General features: G+C 36.9%; 1 protein-coding gene across 1 annotated transcript in view; it reads left to right on the top strand.

Annotated features, from left to right (window-relative positions):
- Cdc42bpa (CDC42 binding protein kinase alpha) overlaps nt 1-24,076 on the top strand; it is a 176,399-nt gene that overhangs the window by 21,261 nt on the left and 131,062 nt on the right. The window contains 1 exon segment of the mRNA XM_040737372.1: nt 13,421-13,512. Coding sequence (XP_040593306.1) covers nt 13,421-13,512 — 92 coding nt within the window.

Raw genomic sequence — 24,076 nt, 5'->3', positions numbered from 1 at the left:
TTAATTTATACTTTTCAAAAGACATTAGTTTAAAATTTTCTACCTTGTATCAACACTACCATATGTGTAACATTTGTGTATTCCCTATGGTTTTCAACTATTGTGTCTTCTAGATCTAACTTGTTGCTTAGGTTGCTCAAATTTTTGTTTGCTTTGTCATCAGTTACTGATACATGTGTATTAAAATTATACCTCAGTGGAAGATTTTCCAATTTTCTACATAATTCTTCTAAGCTTTTTTCATTGTATATTTTGAGGAAAGATTCATTAGATCCATAAAGTGTAGAATTATTATTTTTCCTGGTGAATTTCATCATGTGTAGTAGCGCTTTTCGCCATAAACTTCCTCTTTTATCTTTATTTGAATTTAAGTAATGTAACCTTATTGGATTATTTTGTACTTGGTTTTTTAAAACCCTTTCATTTTCATGTCTTTTTCTGTACTTTTGAATATGAGTGCCTTTTGGAAATAGCATATAATTGGATATTTGTTCCTCAGTATGAAATCTTTATATTTTAGCTGGTGTATGCATGCTGTTTACATTTATTAGGAGTACAAATTTATGGGGACGTGCATTTTATCATTTAAATACATTTTCTGTATTTACTTCTTTGCATATTGTTAACTACCTTTTGGATCAGTTCGACATATTTTCCAGATCCCGTTTTCTTCTCTACTTATGTGGCATTTTTTCCTCTAGGAACATGCATGAGACTTGCACATGCATGTTGTGGGTATACGGTCAGTTGCTGTCTTTTAGGCTTCTTCAGAGAATTCTGTCCTGTAACCCCTGCTCTAATCTGACGGGGATAATGTGGGTGGAGTGTCTTCTGCTGGATTTCAGCTCTTGCAAAGTGTAGAAATGAAGGAATTTCGTAGCAGTACTGCCACTGGGGACTTCTCCCTTGCTCCTGACTGGATTCCTTATCCACCTTCCCACATTATGCTGTTATCAGCTGGTTTAGGAGGTACCTGTAACAACTGCTGTAAAGTCAGGATTTATCTGGTTCCAGTCGTCTTTCTGTAAGGTTTTAAGAAAGTGGCTTCCACTCACCTCCTTTTGCTTCTACGTCTCCCTCCATTTCTTCCCTTTTTCCTCCTGCCCCTCTTCTCCTACGCACAGCGTTCCTGCCCCTTAAACTGCATCTTAGTGGCTGAAACTGTTCTAAAAACTTGGGATTTATGTGTTTCCAGTAGTAAAAGTAGAATTCCCTTCTCATTGGGACTCTATTTACTTTTTCCCTTGCAGAAATTACCTGTTTCTTTCAATGTTCAGGGGGAACCTTGTAGGTCCCGGTCACCGTTCAAAGCGTTAAGTTGTTTTGTTAAGAGTTACTTGTCCTGAGTTTTAAGCATTGTCTCATAGTTTAGTGTGCTTACGTTACCATCCCTTAGAAGTAGAGGCACAGCGGGGATTATGCTTACGCTTTTGAAGTTTTAAAAATCTAAACAGGAGAGAAATGAATATAAAATACTGAGTTTGTTAGATAAGGACTGAGCCTGAAAAATGATGAGTTCTCTTCTAAGTAAGGAGAAATTAGAAAAATGCTCAAACATGTATAGTTTCTCTATGGAAACATGGAGACACATTTTTGATTAATGTCACAGGAGAGAGGGAATTACATTTTGAGTTTGTTTTTAGTATTTGTAACTGGATGTACTTGGCTGTAAGTACTAAAGAGTCCGACTGACAGCGAATGGCTTCCAACACAGGACTTTCATTACTAAGCAAGAAGTCCTGAGGCAGGTGGGCGGCCCCAGGGTGGGTCACTGGCTCAGCCAAGCAGAGTGCTGGACCAGAGGTCTCTGAAGCATCTTGTTAGTTCTGTCACTTGGCACAAGACAGCTGGCTCATGAAAGAAAGAGCACGTCATTATATAGTGTCCTAAGCAGACAGACAGGGACTCTGGGAAAGGGTTAGTCCTTGTTTTCACTCCTCAGGGAAGGGGCCCCTACCAGGAGCTCTCAGGCCCCTTTATGTTGTTGGTTCAAGGGACAGAAAACAAGTTTTACACTTGTGCCTGGCTGAGTGTTAGAGGAGAGGAAAGTGCTTGGCATGGCTGACATGTGGCTTGTGAAGTGCCAGGCTTTAAAGTACCAAACAGACCAGATAAGCAACAGCCCCTGAATTCATGAGAACTAGCTTTTGTTTATTTCCATTATTATCTGTCTTTGGTTGTGCTGAGACCCTTACACATCCTAAGTGAGCACTCTATCACTGAATTCATGAGAACTAGCTTTTGTTTATTTCCATTATTATCTGTCTTTGGTTGTGCTGAGACCCTTACACATCCTAAGTGAGCACTCTATCACTGAGGTGTTAGCCTCAGCTTAGGCATTTCCTTGTCCCAAGAGTGCTTGGAAATCTTGGAGCTGACAGAACTTTTCCTTGGATTATGAGGTTGGTTTTATGTTTGATACATGTTATGTCGTTATATATCCCAGGCTGGCCTTGAACTCATGATCTTCCTACCATAGCCTTCCCACCGACAGAGTTGCCAGGGTGTTGTACCATTGCCCTGCAGACCCACACATTTGTGGTACCTCTGGCTTTGTCCTAGGCATTGAGGACCAGGATTTTTACTACTTCATTATCTGAAGAAAGTGTCATAGGTATTTCTTTAATGGAGGTTACTGATTTCAGTTCTCTCCCGTATAGGTCACCAGCATTCCCTCATTTCTTTGTGGTTCTGGATTTTAGGGTTTGTGCCGGGACCAAAAGTCCTTCATGCTTTAAATTTAAAGTTTTTTTTTTTTAAATCTTAGCATGTTTATGTGTTTTGCTTGCACGTGTGTCTGTGCACCACATGTGTGCCTGGTGCCTTCAGGGGCCAGAAGAGGACATCAGGTCCCTGGGAAATGGAACTATAGATAGTTATGAGTCATCGTGTGGGTGCTGAGAATTGAGCCCTGCTCCCATGGAATAATAACCAGTGCTCTTAACCACTGAGCCATCTCCCTAGCCCCCTACATTAAAAAATTATTTCTATTTTAAGTGTATATGTGTTTTGCCTGCATATGTGTCTGTATACTATGTGTGTGCCTGGTGCCAATGGAGGCCAGAAGAAGGCATTACCCAGAAACTGGAGATATACAGGGTTGTGAGCTGCCATATATATGGGTGCTGGGAATCAAATTTGGGTCCTCTGGAAGAACAGCCGGTGCTCTTAACTGCTGAACCATCTGCTCTGTCCCTTATGCTTTTATAGCATCTACTGGTATGGGATATACTTCTTTAAAGTTTTGAGTAGACTTATTTCTGGTTCTTGATTGTATTAGTCAAAGTTGATAGAGAAACAGATATGGCACATATTATATTGGCTTACAAGGGGTGTTTATGTCTGTGTCTGTGTCTGTCTGTCTGTTTGTCTGTCTTATCTGTGTCAGTGTCTAGATTTGTTCAATTGGTTCAAATAATTATATACTGTAGAGGCTTAAACATTCTGAAATGGCTGCCTGCAGAATGGCTGGCTGGGGAACCCAGTAATGGTATCATCTCTAAACTTCAGAACCTCAGATTGAAGGGTGATGATGATATAGTATTGAGTCATAGTTAGAGGCCCAAGAGTCAGGATGGGAGGCGAGGTCGGTCTAAATCTCAGATAGAAAGATCAAGGAACCTGAAATGATGTCCTACAATGATGGTGATGGCAGCAGCAGACAAAAAGTCTATTCTGGAATTTAGAGCTAGAGAGAGCAGGAGCCAGAGGCGAGAGAGCAAGAGATTACACAAGCATGGTGTGATTACCCTTCTCCCACTTTTCTTTCTCATCTGGGCACCCAGAGAATTGCATGGTGCCTTCCCATAATCAGCGCTAGTCATTCGCACTCAGCTGATTCACCTGCTAGTCTTTCTGGAAACACTCACAGACACACTAGAAGCATGCTTTATGAATTCAGCGTCTCTCAGTCAGGCTGACACCTTAAATTAACCTCCGTATTGGGACTCTTCTCTCTTCTCTTTTATGAGTTTCCTTGTATATTTATTTTTTCATGGTTGTCCATTTAATTTAGCATTTCTTGTGTGTGATGTGATTTGGAATATTAGCACATTGCACATGTGGAGGTCAGATGACAACCTAGGAGTTTGGTCTTTACCCACCATCTTGTTTGAGACAGGGTGTGTGTTTGTTATCTGCTGCACACACCAGGCTAGCTTGCTCGTGAGCTCCTGTCTGTTTCCCATCTTTCTGTAGGAACACTGAGTTACGAATGTGTGCTGCCATGCGCAGCTTTCTGTGGGTTTCAGGGATCTGAGTTCCGTACTTGCCCGTGCGTGGCTTGTGCTGCTGAGCCAGCGTTTCTGTGTTGCTTGGCTGTGTGTGCGCTGCTCTGTGCTCTCACTGCTGACAAACCATGTGTACACGTGGATTGTTTAGAAGCTTTGTCCAGTGACTCGTTATCAAACAATTTTTCTAGTATACACTCTGAAAGATGAATGAAATAGTTTTAACTTCAGCACCATCACTGCCAAATATCTCAGAACTTATAACTTTATTCTTTATACAAGTGATTGTGAGCCATTATTTGTATGCTGGGAATCAAACCCAGGTAATATGGTTGTGATACATTTTAGAATCCTTTATTATAGAATAAGAATATATAGTTTGTTTTCAGTTTAATAAGTTTTGTATATGTCAGTTTACCTTATCAAACGTTTTTACCATTTTATTTTAAAGGTCTTTTCCCCTAGGATGTGTTGTTATGTGTTAGCATCTCTAGGAATGGTACCAAAAGCCTGTGCCACCACATCTAGCTGGTAACATTATTAATATGGCTTTGGTAATTACTCATTTTTCATCATTCTTCATTTCTCTTCATCTGCCTTAGCCCTTAGCATGGAGTATTCTCTTTCTGTTTTTCCATTATCTTTTTTTGTTTGTTTGTTTGTGGATCACTGTGAGTTCGAGACCAGCCTAGTCTACGGAGTGAGTTCCAGGACAGGCTCCAAAACAATACAGAGAAACCCAGTCTCGAAAAACCAAAAAAAAAAAAAAAAAAAAAAAAAAAAAAGAACTGAGGGGACATTTTCAGGGGAGGGAGCATGGCAAAGCCTTCAGAAAGTATTTGCCACGAGTGAAGGTGCTTTAATGAACTGCACCAAAGAGGTCAAGGTATTGCCATCATTAGCTAATGTAGTAAGTACTTTGCCAGATGTTCTTAAATACAACATTTTAGTCAGAAAAACATTAATTTGTCTAGCAATAGAACAAATCCAGTGAATCCCTTGGATGGTGTACTGATTATTAAATATTTTTCAGGTTTTTTAAATGATGATTTAGGATGTTTTTGCAAGTTGTCACTAATACCCAGTTATTCTCATCAGTAGAGTTCCTGGTGGGATTTAGTAAATATTCTCATAGTTTTAAAGATAAACATGTATTTGTATAAAGCATTTTTGTTAAATATTGCTGATAACCTTTAGAAGCAAATTAAATGTATCATCAGCTTTTTTTTTATGCAGTGGAGAAAGAGGAAACGTTCAAGTAGTTGACATGTTAGTCTTATGGTTCTACTACTGAGTTTCTAAACTCTCAACTATAATAATGTGATAGAGTGTTCAGTAATTTGATTACTCTCATCCTGGTTTTGGTTCATTTTCTTTATAATGCTAAAAATAGCATATTATAACAAGATAACTGTATACCCATATATAGACATTTATTAATTTCTGTTCTTTGTTCCTTCTAATCAGAAATTAGAATAGTCAATAGGTATACATATACTTAATCTAAAGTATCCTTCAACATTCTTTCTTTTAGACTTATAATTCAGCCTCAGGACAAACTAGATTGTGGATTACTGTGGACTTGTTTTGTGATCCTGTTATATAGTTGAGGTTAAGCTCATTTTATGTGTAGGAGCTGGATACTGAAATTGTTTTTGGTTAGCTTTTGTTTTCAGTTTAATAAGTCTTGTATATGTCAGTTTACCTTATCAAACTTGTTTATAGTTTTATTTTAAAGGTTTATTGATGTTTGGCTTATGGATTAATATAGCTCATCTATCTGAAATTTATAATTCAATGGCTTTGATATCTTAAGAATTTAAAAATTATAAAATATATAATATCAATTTGTCATTTTTTCCTTTTTATGGTTGGTGGTGTTTATTTGAGACAGTCTCATATATCACAAGCAGGAATTGAACTTGCTGTGTAGCTGAGGATGACCTTGAGTTCCTGATCCTCTTGTATCTACTTCATAAGTGCTGGAATTACAGGTGTGCACTACTGTGCCTGGCTCCATTGTAACCATTTTAAATATACATTTCAGAGGCATTGTATTCATGATATTGTATAACCATCATTTCAAAAAATGCATCATTATACCAAAGTGAAATCCTATAATCATTTGATGGCAATTCCCTGTTCCTCCTGCTCCTTAACTCTTGGTGATAAACTCTATTTTAGTTTCTCTGAATTTTCTCATTTTATGTATTTCATAAAAGTTAAGTAATATAATATCTGATATCTGGCTTATTTTACTTAGAATGTTTTCAAGATCCCGCTATATTGTAGCATATATCAGATTTTTATTTCATTTTGAGGCTGAATGATAATTGTACTGTATGTATTATGTTGTTAAGTGAAGGTTTTTCCTTGCTAGCCGCTTTGGTTTATCCCCCGCCAGCCGCCTGGGCTCTGCCGTGTTGTAGTCCCCAAATAAACACACAAGACGCTGTATTAATTATGAAGCTGTTGGCCTTGCTTGTTTCTTACTGGCTAGCTCTGACTTAAGTAATTACTCCATAATTGTTAATCTAAGTATGTCTCTTACCGGAGAGGTTTCCGGGCTTCCTACCCCAATGGCGTTACATCTCGACTCTCTTGTGTTTCTCCTTCCCAGAGTCCTCCTGGACTCCTAGTCCCTCCTATCTAGGTTTCCTATTGGCTCAACAGTACTTTATTGACAAATGCACAGGACTTCCCCCAACATTATGTGTTAACCCTATGTTTTCCTAATGCATTCATTTTTGATAGCTTGCATTGTTTCCACCTTTTGGCTATTGTGAATAATAATGTAAATGAAACTTGCTAAGCAGGTATCTTCTTTCAGTCCTTTTGGATATCTAGAAGTGGAATTTTTGGGTCATATGGTGAATCTATGTTTAGTTTTTGAGGAGCCATCTGTGTTTCAAAGCAGCAGTATCCTAGGTAGTCCCACCAGCAATCTGTAAACATCTGATTTTTCCACACCCTTATAAACATTTGTTATTTTTATTTCATTTTATTTAATTATTTAATAAAACTCTAGAGTCTGAAGTGGTAACTCATTGTGGTTAGGTTTGCATTTCTCTTTTGGCTAGTGGTAGTGGACATCTTTGCATGGGTTTGTTGGCTATTTATATACCTTGTTTGGAGAAATGCTATTCAAACTGATTTTGAATTGGATATTTTTGTTATTGTGTTTTTACATGTTCTAGTATTAATCCTTTATTTGATATATGTCTTGCAATGTTTTTACTATTTTGGGGGCCTTTCCACCTCTTTTGACAGTCTTAATAGCATCTTACAATAAAAGTTTAAATTTTGATGACTATTAATTTGTATATCTTTACTATACATTGCATTTTTTAAATGATTTGCATAAACATAATACCTTAAACAAGAGTAGAAATATATATAATAACAAAATTGACCTTAAATCTGTATCAATAAACTAAAATCTATACCAAATTAAACTATTCACTTCTGTATCATATCCCCTTAAACATTTTTTGCGGTGTATTTTGTTTTACATATAAGAAATCATTGCCATATCTGATGCCATACAGATTTCCATGTTTTCTTCTACAATTTTTAGTTTCAGCTTTAAAATTTTTTAATTGATTTTTTTCATACAGTATATATACACACACATATACATGCACACACACATATATACATATATACATACATACATATATATATATATATATATATATATATATATATATATTTGGTTTTTTGAGACAGGGTTTCTCTGTATTGTTTTGGAGGCTGTCCTGGAACTCACTGGCCAGGCTGGCCTCGAACTCACAGAGATCCACCTGCCTCTGCCTCCCGAGTGCTGGGATTAAAGGCGTGCACCACTAACGCCCGGCTTCATACAGTACATTCTGATGTATATGATGTAAGGACCCACGTTCATTTTGTGTGTGTGTGTTCATGCCTGTGCATGTATATGTGCAGGTGCACATGGAGGTCAGTTGATGTCAAGTATCTTCAATCATTCTTAACATTATTTTAAAATTATATATATATATATTTAAAACTATATATATATATATTATATGCCCAATTATATTGACTTTTGTTTTCTCTTCGGATTATCCTTGAACTCAATTTGAAATCAATTGAACACTTAGGAGAAGGTGTGTTTCTCAGTTCTGTGATTTATTCTATTGAACCGTGTGTTTTTGTACTAGTACCATACTGTTTTGGGCTATTGTAGTTTTGTAGTGAGTTTTAAAATGATGTGAGCAACATCTCTTATTTACAGATTGTTTTGGCTATCCAATCTACATTGAGATTTCATATGAACTTTAGGGTAGGTTTTTCTGTTTTTACCAGAAGTACCATTATAATGTTGTGGGTATTGTCCAGACTCAGTTAGTTATTTGGGTGTGATGGCATTTTAGCTGTATTAAATCTTTTCAATCCAGAATATGGAATGTCTTTCCATTCACTTAGACTGCATTTCATTTTTTTTAAAGCAACATTTTTATAGTTTTCAGTATACAAGTGTCTCACCTCCTTTGTTAAATTTATTCCTAATTTTTGTATTGTTTTTGTTTGTTTTAGGACAGGGTCTCACTATGTAAACTTGTTTGACTTGAAACTCTCTTATATAGTCAAAGCTGACTTCAAACTCAGAGTGATCAGCCTACTTTTGTCTACCAAATGCTGGGATTAAAGGATACACCACCACACCTGGCTGCTTTATTGTGTATTTCATTTGTAAATGTAATTTAAATATTTTCTAATTATTTATTGCAAATATATAGAAAATCTCCATTCCTCCTCTTCTTGAGTCAAAGTTTAAGTTGTCCAGGCTGGCTTGAACTCAGTCTATAGCCCAGTCAGGCTGTAGACTTGTGATCCTCAGCCCCCTGTGTAGCTGTGTAGGCTTGTACCATTAGCCTGCTGTTCCAAACTGATTCTTAAAGTAGTTTTTAATGAGATCTTATTTATATCGGACAATTCACTGACGTAAAGAATACAGTTTAATGTGTTTAGTTTGCTCATGGTTGTGTTATCTACAGCTCAATTTTAGGCCTTTTTTTTTTTGTCACATCCCAAGAAAGTTCTACATTCATTAGCTGCCATATAAAGGATATTAGCTCTAAGCAACAACTAACTAACTGTAGGTTTCCTATAAAGTATGAAATGCAGCTGACTTTTGTGTATTGATTTTATATCCTGTAGCTTTGCTGAATTCCTTTATTTACTTTGCATTTCCCATATTCCTGAGTGTTTTCATGCCACCTGCAAACATTTTCTCCTATCCTGTTTAGATAGCTTTCATTATTTATTTATTCTGATCTACTTGCTCAGGCTTTAACTTGTAGTCTTGTGCTGAATACAAGTGACCAAAGCCAGGCATCCTTTCCATGTTCCTGATCTTTCCATTGACTGAAATTCTGCAAGTGCATGAGCAGTGAGTCTGAGTTTTGGTGTTATTTGATATTTCGGATTTTTATTTCTCACATGATTTTGAATTAATACTTCCTTTACTTTTTATAAAAGTTGAATCTTGTTTTTAAAACTATATTTTGAAAATCTCAATCTACTGAAGATTCATGAGTAGGATGTGCTGTCGAACTCAGTCTTAGACTCAACAACATGCATTGAAGAGTCATTTGTGTCTTTCTGTGGCTTGATACTTCATGTCTTTGTATGTATGAATAATATCCCTTTGAATGATTGTCTCACAAAATGGCTATTTATATACCATTGCAAGCAGTATTTTATGTTTGACAGGTAAAACAACTGTAGACTTTTTAAAAAAGAAAATTGAGGAATTAGAAGTTGCAGGAACAGCTTAATGAATTTCCATATACTTTTCTAGATTGATCTGTTTGCTTTGTTTTTGGACATTGTGTCATTCTTTGTTTTCTCTGTACACAAACATGAATACATTATTTTGCTGAACCTTCTAAAGATAAATTATTTATTGATACCAAGACATTATAGCTTTACATAGTTCTTCATCTATTTCCTTAGAATAAAGACTCTGTCTTGTATTGCTTTGTAGTATAATAATCAACTTAACATTTAACTTTATAATAATTAAGAACTTTTAAAATTACATTTATTTGCTTTGTGTGTGTGTGTATGTGTGTGTGCGTGTGCGCGCGCGCGCTCCATTTATATCCTTTAGTGACGTGTGGTGGTGGTGGTGTGTGTGTGTGTGTGTGTGTGCGCGCGCGCGCTCCATTTATATCCTTTAGTGACATGTGTGGTGTCAGAGAACAATTGCTGGAGTCTGTTCTCTTCTACCATGCGGTTTCTGGGGATTGAATTCAGGTCAAACTCGGTGAAGAGTTTGTTCTAATAATATCTGTACATTAACCTCCATTTTTAATGTTGTGATTCAGAATCTAGTCCATAATTATTCCCTGCATTTAGTTGCCTTGTCTCATTGAGGAACAGGCTTCATCTTTCATGTTACTGCTCCATTTTGAAACTTATCATGCCACAAGTCATTTATTTTGTAGTCTTGGTCCCTCATTCAAGTTTGTCCAATTGTTTGCTGCTGATTAGATTCTGATGATTTACCTTGGGCAGTTGCAGGTCCACTGTGATACTGCATTACTTCCTACTGCTCTCCACTTGGAGTCACTACACTTTCTGTGGTGTTAGTTCCAGGTCTCTCTCCAGGACCATGGTCTTCAGAAGATGATAAATAGAAAGCTTCATTTGGATGCTGTGTAGTCTCTTTGCTCTTGGGAGATACCTGTGTGCCAGTGATTTCTTCTGTGCCTTTAGAGTGTTCCATGGCATGCCTTTTTTTTTTGTGGTGGTTTCTTTGTGGAAGACTAACACCCTGATTCAATTTATTGAATGATTTAGACTTTCAATTTTGAAAAACAGTTAACTACTCTGTAAGAATAATTTGTCACAATTAATTTGGCAACATAGGTTGCTTATGATAATTTTGCTAATTTAATCTCAGTAGCATTGTAATTTATTTCATTATTTTTTTTACATTCCAGTCCCAATTCCCCCTCCCTCCTCTCCTCCCGCTGCCCCTACTTCTCTCCACCCCACCTCCCATCTGCTCCAAGTCTACTGAGTCTGTCCCATCGTCTTGTTGAGACAGGACCCCCTTTCTCGTGTCTAGGCTGAACAAGGTATCTCTCCATATAGAATGGGCTCCACTAAGTCAGTTTGTACATTAGAGATAAATCTTGGACCCCCTGTTAGTGGCCTCAAATATTACCCCAGCTGCACCATTGTCACCTATATTCAGGGAGTCTAGTAATTTTGTTCAATTTCTTATATGTGGTATTTAAAAAAACAAACAAACAAAAAACACAGCACTCGAGAGGCAGAGGCAGGTAGATCTCTGTGAGTTCAAGGCTAGTCTGGTCTACAGAGCTAGTTCCAGAACAGGCTTCAAAGCTACACAGAGAAACCCTGTCTTGAAAAACAAAACAGAGAAACAGAGAGACAGAGAGACAGACAGAGAGAGAGAGAGAGAGAGAGAGAGAGAGAGAGAGAGAGAGAGAGAAGCACTTTTTATAAATAATCCTTTTAAGTCCTTTAAAAATTTTTTAAAAATTATTTGTGAATGCCTGTGTGCATATCTGTTTGTGGGCATGGTTGTCATTTGTAGATTTGTAATGAATCAGTTTTCAAAAGTCCACTGAAAAGACACACATGCTAGATGTTTTGTATTGTCTTTTAAAGGTTTTATTGATGTGTTTTCACACATTTTTAAACAAACTGAAATGATGATGCTTCAGTGAACAGTAAAGGGATGAAAACTTGCAGGCTTAGTGAGCTGGGCTCCTTATTGGTGCCAAACTAGGTGCACACATTACAGAGGAAAGATAATTATAGACAAAATTTGTTTATAAACACAGAAGGAAAAGTTCTAAATGAAATCAAAGCAGAAAAATTTCAGCTGTGCATTGAAAGAATCATTAAAGTCAAAAGAAGGGTTTACTAAAAAAAAAAAAAAAGAAGAAGAAGAAGAAGAAGGGTTCAAGTTCTTAAGGCTACCTAAGCAGTAGCATGCCCTGTTAAGACTATGAAAAAGAAAATAAGAATTTCAGAGCCAAGGAACAGTTCCAGGAGTTAAACATTACTGTGCCTCTCAGTTATATTCTTGTCAACCCTTAGCAGTTGCAGAATTTTTTAAGCAAAAAATAGGTATATTTAGTTACTAAATAAGAGAATCCTGTTAATTTTTATTTCCCTCATTTTTTTGTAGCATGTACCATGATTTTTAAAAAATTAGTAATTTTCAGTCATCGACACTGAAAATTTTAAAAAGTTTTTTGCATAATTTATTTAGAAACAAGATTTTGTTGCTTTTTATTTTCATATTAGTATGTTTAGCATCTTGTAAAATCCTTGACAAACTGACAGCATTGAAATAAACTGTTTTTAAGCCAGAGTAATTGAAATTTGATTCACATAAGCTCATAGTTGTTAAAATGTTTTAGCAAAGGTAAAAGAATGTGTGTCTTAAGAAGAAATAAAGGATCGTATATTTCTACACAGAAGCATATTCCCTAAAAACATAAGGCAAACCAATGCTGTAGAATTATATATGAGAAACAAGAATCTGACAAGTATACAGATTTTGTGGAAGCATATAGTAGTAACATAAATGTATATATTATTGTCTCAGGAAGTTCAGTGTACTATTCACTTATTCAAAGTTGTCTTTTCATCTGTACTTGTACATACATGTGCGGCTCACACATGTGCACCTGCACATGCAAACATGCAAAACAGACAGATACAACACACACAACACACCTGCAACCCTAGCATTTCTTTTTTTTATTTTTTGTTTTTGTTTTTTTCGAGATAGGATTTCTCTGTATTGTTTTGGAGGCTGTCATGGAACTCGCTCTGTAGACCAGGCTGGCCTCGAACTCACAGAGATCCACCTGCATCTGCCTCCCGAGTGCTGGTTTGTATCACCAACGCCCGGCCCAACCCTAGCACTACTAAAGGCAGAGGCAGGAGAATTACAAATTTGCCTGGGCTACGCAGTGAGTTGAAGGCCAGTAAGGGCTACATGCCCAAGACCTGGTCTCAAACAAACAAAATCTATAGTTTGGTTAGATTTTAAAGGTTCTTTGGTTTAGCTCTTTATTATAATTTGGATTTTTATCGTTTAAGAAATACTCATCTATTGTATATCTAATTTGTATCACCTTTCATTAAAGTAATTCATACTGTTCTATTGTTTTCAGCCAAACCATTTACTTCTAAAGTGAAGCAAATGCGTTTACACAGAGAAGACTTTGAAATATTAAAGGTGATTGGTCGAGGAGCTTTTGGGGAGGTAAGAGATGATTTTTATAGAATGTTTGCTAATTGTTTTAGAATATAATGCTGATTGATATTTACTTGCTGTTATGATTGATATGGCTGATCAGAAAATAGATTAAAGTTATGAGTGAAATATTTTGCCTGGAATTGTTTTCTATGATGCTTCATCTTTTAATGTGTACGGAATTTTGTTTCTAGTTTTTTCCTTCTTGTGCCAAGGCCACACTATCTAATGCTGCTTCATCTCCTAAGAAGTCTGTTAGAGTTTCTTCCTCCTGATCCTGGTCTTTCCTCTTCTTGTGTTTTCATATTACTTTAGAATGTTGTTTACACACACACACACACACACACACACACACACACACACACGGGGAGGGGGACAGCAAGAGAGCAAGCTACGGAGATCTGAAGTTTGGGTTAGGATACCATTAAAACTGGAGATGAGTTTATAATTAATTGAAGTTTTAAGATTGAGTCAGCTAGCCCATGCACAAGATACGTGTCTCCTTTTATTTAGGGCTTTATAAGACTGTAACTTCAATCAGTATAGAGGAGTCCTCATCTTTTAGCAGGTTTACTAGATGTGTGGTATTCCTGAGATTATTTTAATTAAAATGGCTTAAGTTTTATTTTCTAATTGTTGAAAATACAAATAATTGCAATTAGCTGAATTTTATTTGTTAACCTCATGGCTAGTCATTGTATTAATTTTACTTTTAAAATAATGAAATGTGTTGAATTTTGATAAAATGCTTCATCTACATCTGTTGAGATACTAGTCAGTTTTCTCTTTTGTTTGGTTAATGTGTTGCACTTCATTTGTTAATTTCAAATGTTAAACTAACTTTATATTTATAAAATGATTCCAGCTTGGGTGTGCATTACCCTTTTTATGCATCAGTAGATTTGGCTTGCTTTAAAAATGTGTGCATCTTAAGTTTTTTAACCTGATTTTTGGACAGAAATTGGCCTGTAATTTTCTTTTAATACCTCCGTCAGATTTTGGGGTCTTGGTTCTGCTGGTTTCATGGGAAGAGTGTTCCCTCTCTCACTGTTTTTGCAAGTTCCTGAAGTAACTGTCACTTTCCTTATATGCTTCTCAGGCTTCACAGGTGAAGCCTTCTGAGCCTTGAATTCAAACTTATGTGTCAGTTTATTCACCTGATATAATTTTTAGAACTTAGTATTATATTGATCAATTATTGATTCATATGACTGTTGGTTGATCTTGATCTCATTTTTAAATTTGTCTTGGAAGGGAGTTGTCAGTTATCTTTTTTTTTTTCATTGAATTGACTTTTAGCCTCTTCAGTTTTGTTGTTGTAGATTAATTCCCACTTTTTTTTTTTTTTTTTTTGGTTTTTTTGAGACAGGGTTTCTCTGTGGCTTTGGAGGCTGTCCTGGAGTTGCTCTTGTAGACCAAGCTGGTCTGGAACTCAGAGAGATTCCCCTGCCTCTGCCTCTCATGTGCTGGGATTAAAGGTGTGCACCACCAACGCCTGGCTAATTCCTACTTTTTAGTGTTTCATTTTCCTTGGTTATTTATTAACTTGCTGTGCATTCTTCTAATTTACTGAAGTAGATAGTTTAGCATATTGGTTTCTAGTTCTATCAGAATGTGCATTCAGACTGTTTTCCTCCAAACACTGCTGTCATGTTACCATTATTGTTTGCTCCAATTAGCAGTGTGATTTTACGTTTTCTATGTGTTTTGGTTTGTGTCCATGAGTTTAAAAGTTCATCTAAGCTCCTCAAGGATTTTCCGCCATTGAGTTATAATGTGATCAGAGCTGAGATAGCATATCTTGTGTGATTGGATTTTATTAGGTCAAATTCATTAATTTAGCTATTTAAAAATTTAATTTTTTATTTTCTATTGAGTTGCCATTTCTTGAGAAAGGGGTTGACTTATTTCTCTATTTCTTTCATTTTTTTCTTGATATTTCTTTTTTTTCCCTGACCTATTTCTTCCTGAGAGAATTTTTTCTTTTCTTTCTTTATTTCTTTCAGTTTTTCTGATAACAAATACAATGATTTATCTTCTTAATGATGAATTCTTGTGTCATTATAGAGTATTCTTGTTATCTCTGTGATGCTCTTTGACATTTATTAGTCTGATATTAGTAGAAATATTTTAACTGTTAGCATTTACTTTAAATGCCCATCTGAATTCTTTAAGTTTGTTTCCTGTAGCCTTAAAGATACTAAGTGGAATTCCAATTCCATGCTAGCCCTCTCCTCTTACTATAGATTTATGTGACCTGATTTTTAATTTTGTATTAATAGAATTACTATATATTCTTGTTTCCAGCTTCTATACTCAACATTATACTTATGTGTCACACCCTTGTTTTTCTTTTTGTCTGTTGTTTAACATTTATTATCTCTTTATGTTCCAGTGTCCCTGCTTTTTCTGTGTGCATGTATGTATTTGTGTTATGTGTCGTGGCATGCCCACAGAGGTTGGAGGGCAACTTGTGGGAATGATTCTCTCTTTCCACCATGTGGGTTTCTGGAAATTGAGCTCAGATCATCAGGCTTGGCAGCGAGTGCCTTTCCCCACTGACCTGTCATGCTGGCTCTGTGTCCTAGTTTTCCACTTGCTAGCTCACAGTATTTCTTTGTGTGAATATGCCATATGTTTTTTTATTCATAATAGTGTTGGTGGTTGCTAGAGTTACTTATGGTTTTGGCTGTTCAGAATATTGCTGTCAGAAACATTTTATTTACATCTTTGGTGAGGTATAAGCATTCATTTATGTTTTATATAAACCTAGGGATGGAATTCCTGTGTCCTGGGGTAGGCATAGTTAGCTTTAGTAGACAGTGCCAAATAGTTTCCTAAGTCCTGAGTCATACTCTCTGTAACACTAGTGTCATTTTCCTAACTTATGCCGCTTTTGGTAGGTATGTAGGATGTTCATTTTGACTCCATTTTGAATTTTTTTCTTTTGCTAAATCTTATTAAAGCTCAGTAACTTTTCGTGTTCTTCTATATCATGTGAATATCCTTTGAACAAGTAAACATTTTTGGATCAGAGAGATAGGAGTTGAATGTTACTAGTATATTCTGGATGTAAATAATTTTATGGATATATATGTACAGAAAGTGGTTTGGGTTTTCCTTTCCTGGTTTGGGTTTTCCTTTCCTTTCAATAATTAAACTGTAATGATTAGTGATTTTTGTGTTTAAGAGCTTTTTCCTAACATGAAGAGGATGAATATTTTCCTTTCATCTTAAAAAAAACAAATTTTATTTTATGTGTATGAGTGGTTTGTCTGCATGTATGTGTGTGCACTGTGTTGCCTGGTGCCTTAACAGGTCAAAAGAAGGTGTTAGATCTCTGGAACTATAGTTACTGAAGGTTGTGAGCCTCCATGTGGTTGCTGGCAACTGAACCCAGGTCCTCTTCAAAAGCAGTTAAGTGCTTGAAACTTCTAATCCATTACTCCACAGCTGTCATCTTCTCAGCAATTCTTCCTATAAAGTCCTAGGCATGATGGTGCGTGTAACGTGTAGTTTTCCCTGACATCCACCTGGGCCCTGCTGAGCTGTCTGAACCCTCAAATAACACACAAGACACTATATTAATTATGAAGCTGTTGGTCGTTTGCTTGGTTTCTTATTGGCTAAGTCTGACTTGATTATTAACCCATAATTACTTATATATATTTTACAAGAACTTAATCTTTTGCTAGGATGCACTCCTGCTGTGTCTCTTCCTCCCGGGAGTCACATGGCAACCAGCTTCTTCACTACATTTCCCAGAATCCCCCTAGACTCCTAGTCCCATCTATCTTGCTTCCCTATTGGCTAACAGTGCTTTATTGACATATACACAGTACTCTCCCATCAGGTGCACACTTGTAATCCTGATACTTGGGAAGCTGAGGCAGGAGTTAAGCACCAATCTTGGCTACCTAGTGAGTTTGAGGTTAGCTTGGGCTATGTGGGACCCTGTCCCAACACCTACCCCCCAAAGAAATTCTTTCTGTAGTCTTTCAAAAAAATCTTTTCCATTTAGGTCTGTGTCTGCTATTCAATTGGTATAAATTATTTTGTGTTTTCTGAAGTATTGTTTACACATACTTTGCTTTTATTGAATTACTTTTGCTAGCATTTTGATAAAGAAAAAATTCAGTTGGCTTTGTAAGTGTGTGTGTGCTGTGTGCTGCCTGTTCTATCACTTGGTCTTGTTTGTGCCAGCAGCACAATAAATTGATTCCTGTGGCTTTATACTAAAAAGTGTAGAGCATGCAGTGAATGGTGTGGGAGTGTAGGGTTGTGTTAGTAATTCTAGGACTTCTGTGTTTTAGAATTAGTGTGTTCAATTTCCATCATGCCTACTAGTTCGGAGCTGAGTCATTGAGTGAGTTTGGGAAAACTGACATCTAATACTGTTAAATCTAGTTCACAGACAAGGAGTTTCTCTTTTGAAAAATCTATGTGCATATGGTGGCGCACTGGTGTAACCGTGTGTCTCGAATTCAGGTGTTGAATATTGCCTTCCACTTTGAGACCAGGTCTCTGTAGTTCGAGGTTCTATACTTAGCTAGCTGGCTCTGAGCTACTAGGGGTTCTTTCTTCACCTCCCATCTGGATATAGCAGCACTGAGATCACAGATTGCTAGCAAGCTCAGCTTTACCTGGGTCCTAGGATTTGAACTCTGACCCTCATACTTGCGTGGTTAGAACTTTACCCATTGAGCCATTTTCCTCAGCCCTCTTGTTGTTTCTTAAGGTCTGGTTTATTTAAGCTTTAGATTGTAGGTATTATGCATAATTTGTTAAATTTATTCAAGCACTGATGCTCTTTGATTTGATGGCAAATGACTATACAATTTTTATATCAAGCATTATGTTTCTGATATGTAGGTACAATTGATTTTTATATCTGCCTTGTATTTCCTGATGTCATCCTTTGGTCAATTGTTTAAGAAGGACAGTTTCTTTTTTAATGTTACAGACTGTACCTTCCATTTCTTTGTCTTGACTTATAGCACCTACTTAGATGGCTACTTGGTATTGAACATGTGTCATGAGGTGGATACACTTACCCTCCACTGAAATTTAGGGAGAAGAACTTTTTTAAAGACTCCTAAGCCCATTTTACAGTTAATTAAAAAAATTTACTTACTAATTTATTTAATGTAAACTGCTGTTTCAATTGTATATACTCTGTGTGAGGGTGTCAGATACTCTGGAATTGAAGTTACAGACAGTTGTGAGCTGTCATGTGGGTGCTGGGAATTGAAGCCGGGTCCTTTGGAAGAATAGCTAATGCTCTTAACCGCTGAGCCATCTCTCCAGCCCCTGAGAAGGATTTTTTTTTTAAAGATTTAGATTTAAGGATTTTTAAGACTTTAAGGATTCAGTGTTCACTTTAAATATGATGCTAATTGTAGGTGCTTTGGTAGATGTATCCTGTTTAATTAACGAATGTGTTCTAATATTAGTTTCTGAAGGTTTAAAATTTTAATCATTAATCAGTGCATCTACTGAAATAATTGTATGGATTTTCCCTTTTATTTACTTATTATGATGATCTACTTTGATTTTTATCCACTTATTAATTGAATTATTTGCTGTTTTGTGTATATATATTTAACTTTATGAGTTCTTTATGTAATCTGGATATTAATCACATCGGATGAATAGCTGGTACATACTTCCCCTCATTCTGTAGGATGCCTGTTACATTTGTGTGTAATGTTTCTTTTGCTGGGCAGAATCTTCTTAACTTGATTCAGTCCCATTTGTCATTACTTATATTATTTCATGAGCTGTTAAGAGTCTTGTTCACAAAACTCTTAACTGTGTCAATATTTTGAAGTATTTTGCTTGTTTTCTTCAGACTTTGATTCATTTTAATGGATGTTTATGGAGAATGAGAGTTAGAAATCCAGTCTTGTTGTTTTACATGCGAATATTCAGTATTCCTAGCACCATGTTGTTGAAGAGACTGCCTTTTTCTCCAAAGTAAATTTTGCTAACTACGCAGAATATCAGATGGCTATAGCTGCAAGGGTTTGGTGCTGGTTCCTCTTTTTAGTCTATCAGTTAAATATGGCACTTGACCTGGTTAGTTTCATGTCATCTTGACGAAAGCTAGAGTCATCTGAAAGGGGGCATGGGAAGCTCAATTGAGAAAATGCCTCCATAAGGTCCAGCTGAAGGACATTTTCTTTTCTTTTTTTTTTTTCTTTTTGATTTTGCGAGACCTGGTTTCTCTGTATTGTTTTGGAGGCTGTCAGACCAGCCTGGCCTCGAACTCAGAGTGCTGGGATTAAAGGCGTGGGCCACCATCGCCCGGCTGACATTTTCTTAATTAGTGATTGATGGGTGAGGGCTCAGCTCATTGTGGGTGGTACCATTCCTGGACTGGTGGTCCTGGGTTCTATAAGAAAACAGGATGAGTGAGGTAACCCATAAGCAGAAAACCAAATATGGTATGTACTCACTCATAAGACATAGAGCATAGGATAAACAACCTATAATCCACAACTCCCGAGAAGCTAGGAAACAAGGAGGACCCTAAGAGAGACATGGACTGCCCCTCCTCCCAGAAGGGGAAAGGGACAAAAGGCTCTGAACAAATTGGGAGCTTGGGGGCAGGGGAGAGGGAGGTAAGAGAAAGAAAGAGGAGGAGAGAAGGGGAGGGGGAGGAGAACATGAGGGATCAGGAAGGTCTAGTTTGGGGGAAGAACAGAGAAAGAGAGCACCGAAAGAGTTATCTTGATAGAGGGAGCCGTTAGGGGCTTAATGATAAACCTGGCACTAGGGAAACCTCCAGGAATCCACAAGGATGACCCCAACTAAGAATCTAAGCAGTAGCGGAGAGGCTACCTTACATGCCTTCCCCTATAATGAGAATGGTGACTACCTTAAATGCAATCCTAGAGCCTTCATCCTGTAGCTGATGGAAGTAGAAGCAGAGATTCACTGCTAAGCACTGAGATGAACTCCTGGAATCCAGTTGTAGAGAGGGAGGAGTGATGAGCAAAGGGGTCAAGACCATGATGTGGAAACTCACAGAAACAGCTGACCTGAGCAAGTGGGAGCTCATGGACTTCACACTGACAGCTGGGGAACGTGCATAAGACCAAGCTAGGCCCCCTGAATGTGTGTTAGTTGGGGAGCTTGGGCCTCTGGCAGTGGACCAGTATTTATCCCTAGTGCATGAATGGACCTTTTGAAGCCCATTCCCTATGGAGGGACACTCTCCCAGCCTAGATACAGGGGGGAGAGCCTAGGTCCTGCCCCAAACAATGTGACAGACTTTGATGATCCCCTAGGGGAGGAGGCCTCAGCCTCTCTGAGGAGTGGATGGGGGGTGAGGTTGGGAATTGGTGGGAGGAGGAGTGGGAGGCTGGGAGGGAGCTGGGATTGGCATCTAAGATAAGATTGCTAATTTTAATTAAAAAAAAAAAGAAAGAAAACAGGATAGCAAGCCACAAACAGCAAGTCAGTAAGCATCACTCCTCCATGGCCTCTGCATCAGCTCCTGCCTCCAGATTTCTACCCTGATTAAGTTCCTGCTCTGGCTTCATTCAGTGATGGGCTATAATGTGAACTGTAAGCCTAATATATCCTTTCCTTTCCAAGTTGCTTTTGGTCATGGTGTTTCATGGAAGCAATAGAAACTCTGACTAAAGACAGCACTGAAACATAATTTGAGGTGAAGTACTGTGATATTTGTCAAATAGATTTTTGTTGAAGTGTGTGTGTGTGTGTGTGTGTGTGTCTCCTACATGGAGCTGAAAATTGGCCTTCCAAGTTCTGTGAAGAATTGTGTTGGAATTTTAATCGTAATGTATTGAATCTGTAGATTGCTTTTGGCAGGGTGGCCATTTTTTACTTTATAATTCTTCTGATTCATAAGCATGGGAGATCGTTCCATTTTCTTACATCTTCAATTTTTAAAAGTTTTTATTATGTAAGTTAGAACTATTCAAAGATATTTTATATTATTTGAGGCTATTGTGAAAGTATTGTTTTCCTGATTTCTCTCTTGGTCCATTTATCATTTGTATATAGGAAGGCTACTGATTTCTGTGTATTAATTTTGTATTGTGCTACTTTGCTGAAAGTGTTTATGAGCTGTAGGACTTTCCTGTGGAATTTTTAGGGTCACTTATATGTACAATTATATCGCCTGCAAATAAATTTACTTTGGCTTCTTCCTTTGCTGTTTGTATCCCCTTGATCTCCTTCAGTTGCCTTATTGCTCTAGCTAAGACTTCCAAGTACTATATTGAACAGGTATGGAGAGAGTGGACAACCCTTTTTCCTAATTTTAGTGGAAATACTTTGAGTTTCTCTACATGTATAATGTTGGCTGTAGGCTTGCTGTTAATTACCTTTATTATGTTGGGGTATGCCCTTGTATGCCTAGTCTTTCCAGGACTTCTATCATGAAGGGATGTTGATTTTGTCAAGGGCCTTTTCTGCCATGTGGTTTTTGTCTTTCAGTCTGTTTATATGATGGGTTACATTTATTGATTTGTACATGTTTCTCTGGGATGAAGCCTGCTTGATCATAGTGGATGATCTTTTTGATGTGTTCTTGAATTCAGTTTGCAAGTATTTTCATGAGATTTTTTTTACATTTATGTTCATTAGGGATATTGGTCCATATTTTGCTTTTTGTTGTTTCTTTGTGTAGTTTTGGTATCTGGCTTATAGTGATTTCATAAAGGAATTTGGAAATGTTCCTTCCATTTCTAGAGATGGTAGTCATCTAATCCTGTATTTTTTTTTTTTAATTTGGGAGGGTTTTGTTTTGTTTTGTTTTTCCAAGACAGGGTTGTGTAGCTTTGGAGCCTGTCCTGGAACTAGCACTTGTAGATTAGGCTGATCTTGAACTCACAGAGATCTAACTTCTTTTGCCTCCCAAGTGCTGGGATTAAAGGTGTATGCCACCACTGCTCAGCTTAATTTGGAAGATTTTTAATTACTGCTTTTATTTCACTAAGGGTTATGGGTCTGTTTAAATTCTTTATTTCATGTTAGTGATTTAACTTTGGTTAGGTTTGTATATGTATTAAAAATCCATTTATTTTAAGTTTTCTAGTTTGGTAGAATATAGATTTTTAAAGTATGTTCTTATGGTTCTCTGAATTTCCTCAGTGTCTGTTATAATCTCGACCTTTCCGTCTCTAATTGTATTAATTTGGATCCTCTCTTTTTGTTAATTTGGCTAAAGGTTTGTCAAACTTGTTGATTTTTCTTTTCCAGGAATTAACTTGGTTTCATTGATTTTTATTATTTATCCCCCATTTCTCTTTTACTAATTTTTGCCCTGAGTTTGATTGTTTTTTCCTGTCTACTCTTTTTTGGGTGTTGTTTAGTCTTGTTTTTCTAAAGCTTTCAAGTGTATTATTAAGCTACAAATATATTTCCATCTTTTTTTATATAGGCATTTAGTACTATGAACTTTCTTCTTAGAACTGCTTTCATTGTTTTCCATAGATGTTGTGTTTTCATTTTCATTCAATTCTCAAGGTTTTTAATTTCCTTTTTGATTTCCACATTGACTCAGTTTTCATTCATTAGTGAGTTGTTTAGTTTCAATTATTTTGTGTACTTTCTGCTGGTTCTGTTGTTGATATTCAGCTTTTATCTGTGGTAGTCAGATAGGATGCAAAATGTTATTTAAATTTTCCTATATTTGTTGAGACTTGCTTTGTATCCTAATATGTGTTCAATTTTTGGAAAAGGTTCTACAGACTGTGTAGAAGAAATTTATTTTTCAGTGTTTAGGTGGAATATTGTATAGATTTTTGTTACTTACATTTTTTTTTCTTTTTGATTTTTCAAGACAAGGTTTCTCTTTATTGCTTTGGAGCCTGTCCTGGTACTTGCTCTGTAGACCATGCTGGCCTCAAACTCACAGAGATCCGCCTGCCTCTGCCTTCCGAGTGCTGGGATTAAAGGCGTGTGCCACCAACCCCCATCTTACATTTCTTAACTCCAGATTTTCTCTATTTATTTTTCATCCAGATGACCTTTCTGCTGGAGAAAGTGAAGTATTGAAGTTACTCATTGTCACTGTTAAGGTCAATGTGTGATTTTAGATATAATAGTGCTTCTTTATGAGTTCGGGTGCCCTTGTTTTGATGTACAAATATTTAGAATTGTAATATCCTCTTGGCGGATTTTTTCCTTTAATGAGTATGTAATGTTTCCCCTATCTCCTCTGATTAATTTTGGATTGAAGTCTATTTTGTTAGATACTGAAATAGCTGTGTTTGCTTGTTTCAATTTGGTTCTGTTTGCTTGAAGTATATATCATCATATCCCCCCCCCCCCCCGCCTCTAAGATGGTATCTGTTCTTGATGCTGAGGTGTGCTTCTTGGGAGACAACAGAAAGATGGATCCTGTTTCCTAACCCAGTCTGTTAGTCTGTGCATTTTGGAGAAACAAGACCATTAGTATTAAGGGTTAGCGTTAGCTAAACACTGAGCTGAACTCAAGGAACCAGTGACAGAGAGGGAGGACTGATGAGCAAAGGGGTTAAGACTGGGCTGGTTTAACCCTCAGAAGCAGCTGACCTGAACAAGGGGTAGCTCTTGA

The sequence above is a fragment of the Mesocricetus auratus genome, unplaced genomic scaffold (genome assembly GCF_017639785.1).
Source record: "Mesocricetus auratus isolate SY011 unplaced genomic scaffold, BCM_Maur_2.0 Super-Scaffold_100676, whole genome shotgun sequence".
Classification (NCBI taxonomy): domain Eukaryota; kingdom Metazoa; phylum Chordata; class Mammalia; order Rodentia; family Cricetidae; genus Mesocricetus; species Mesocricetus auratus.
This window is presented reverse-complemented; position numbering and strand designations above follow the sequence as displayed.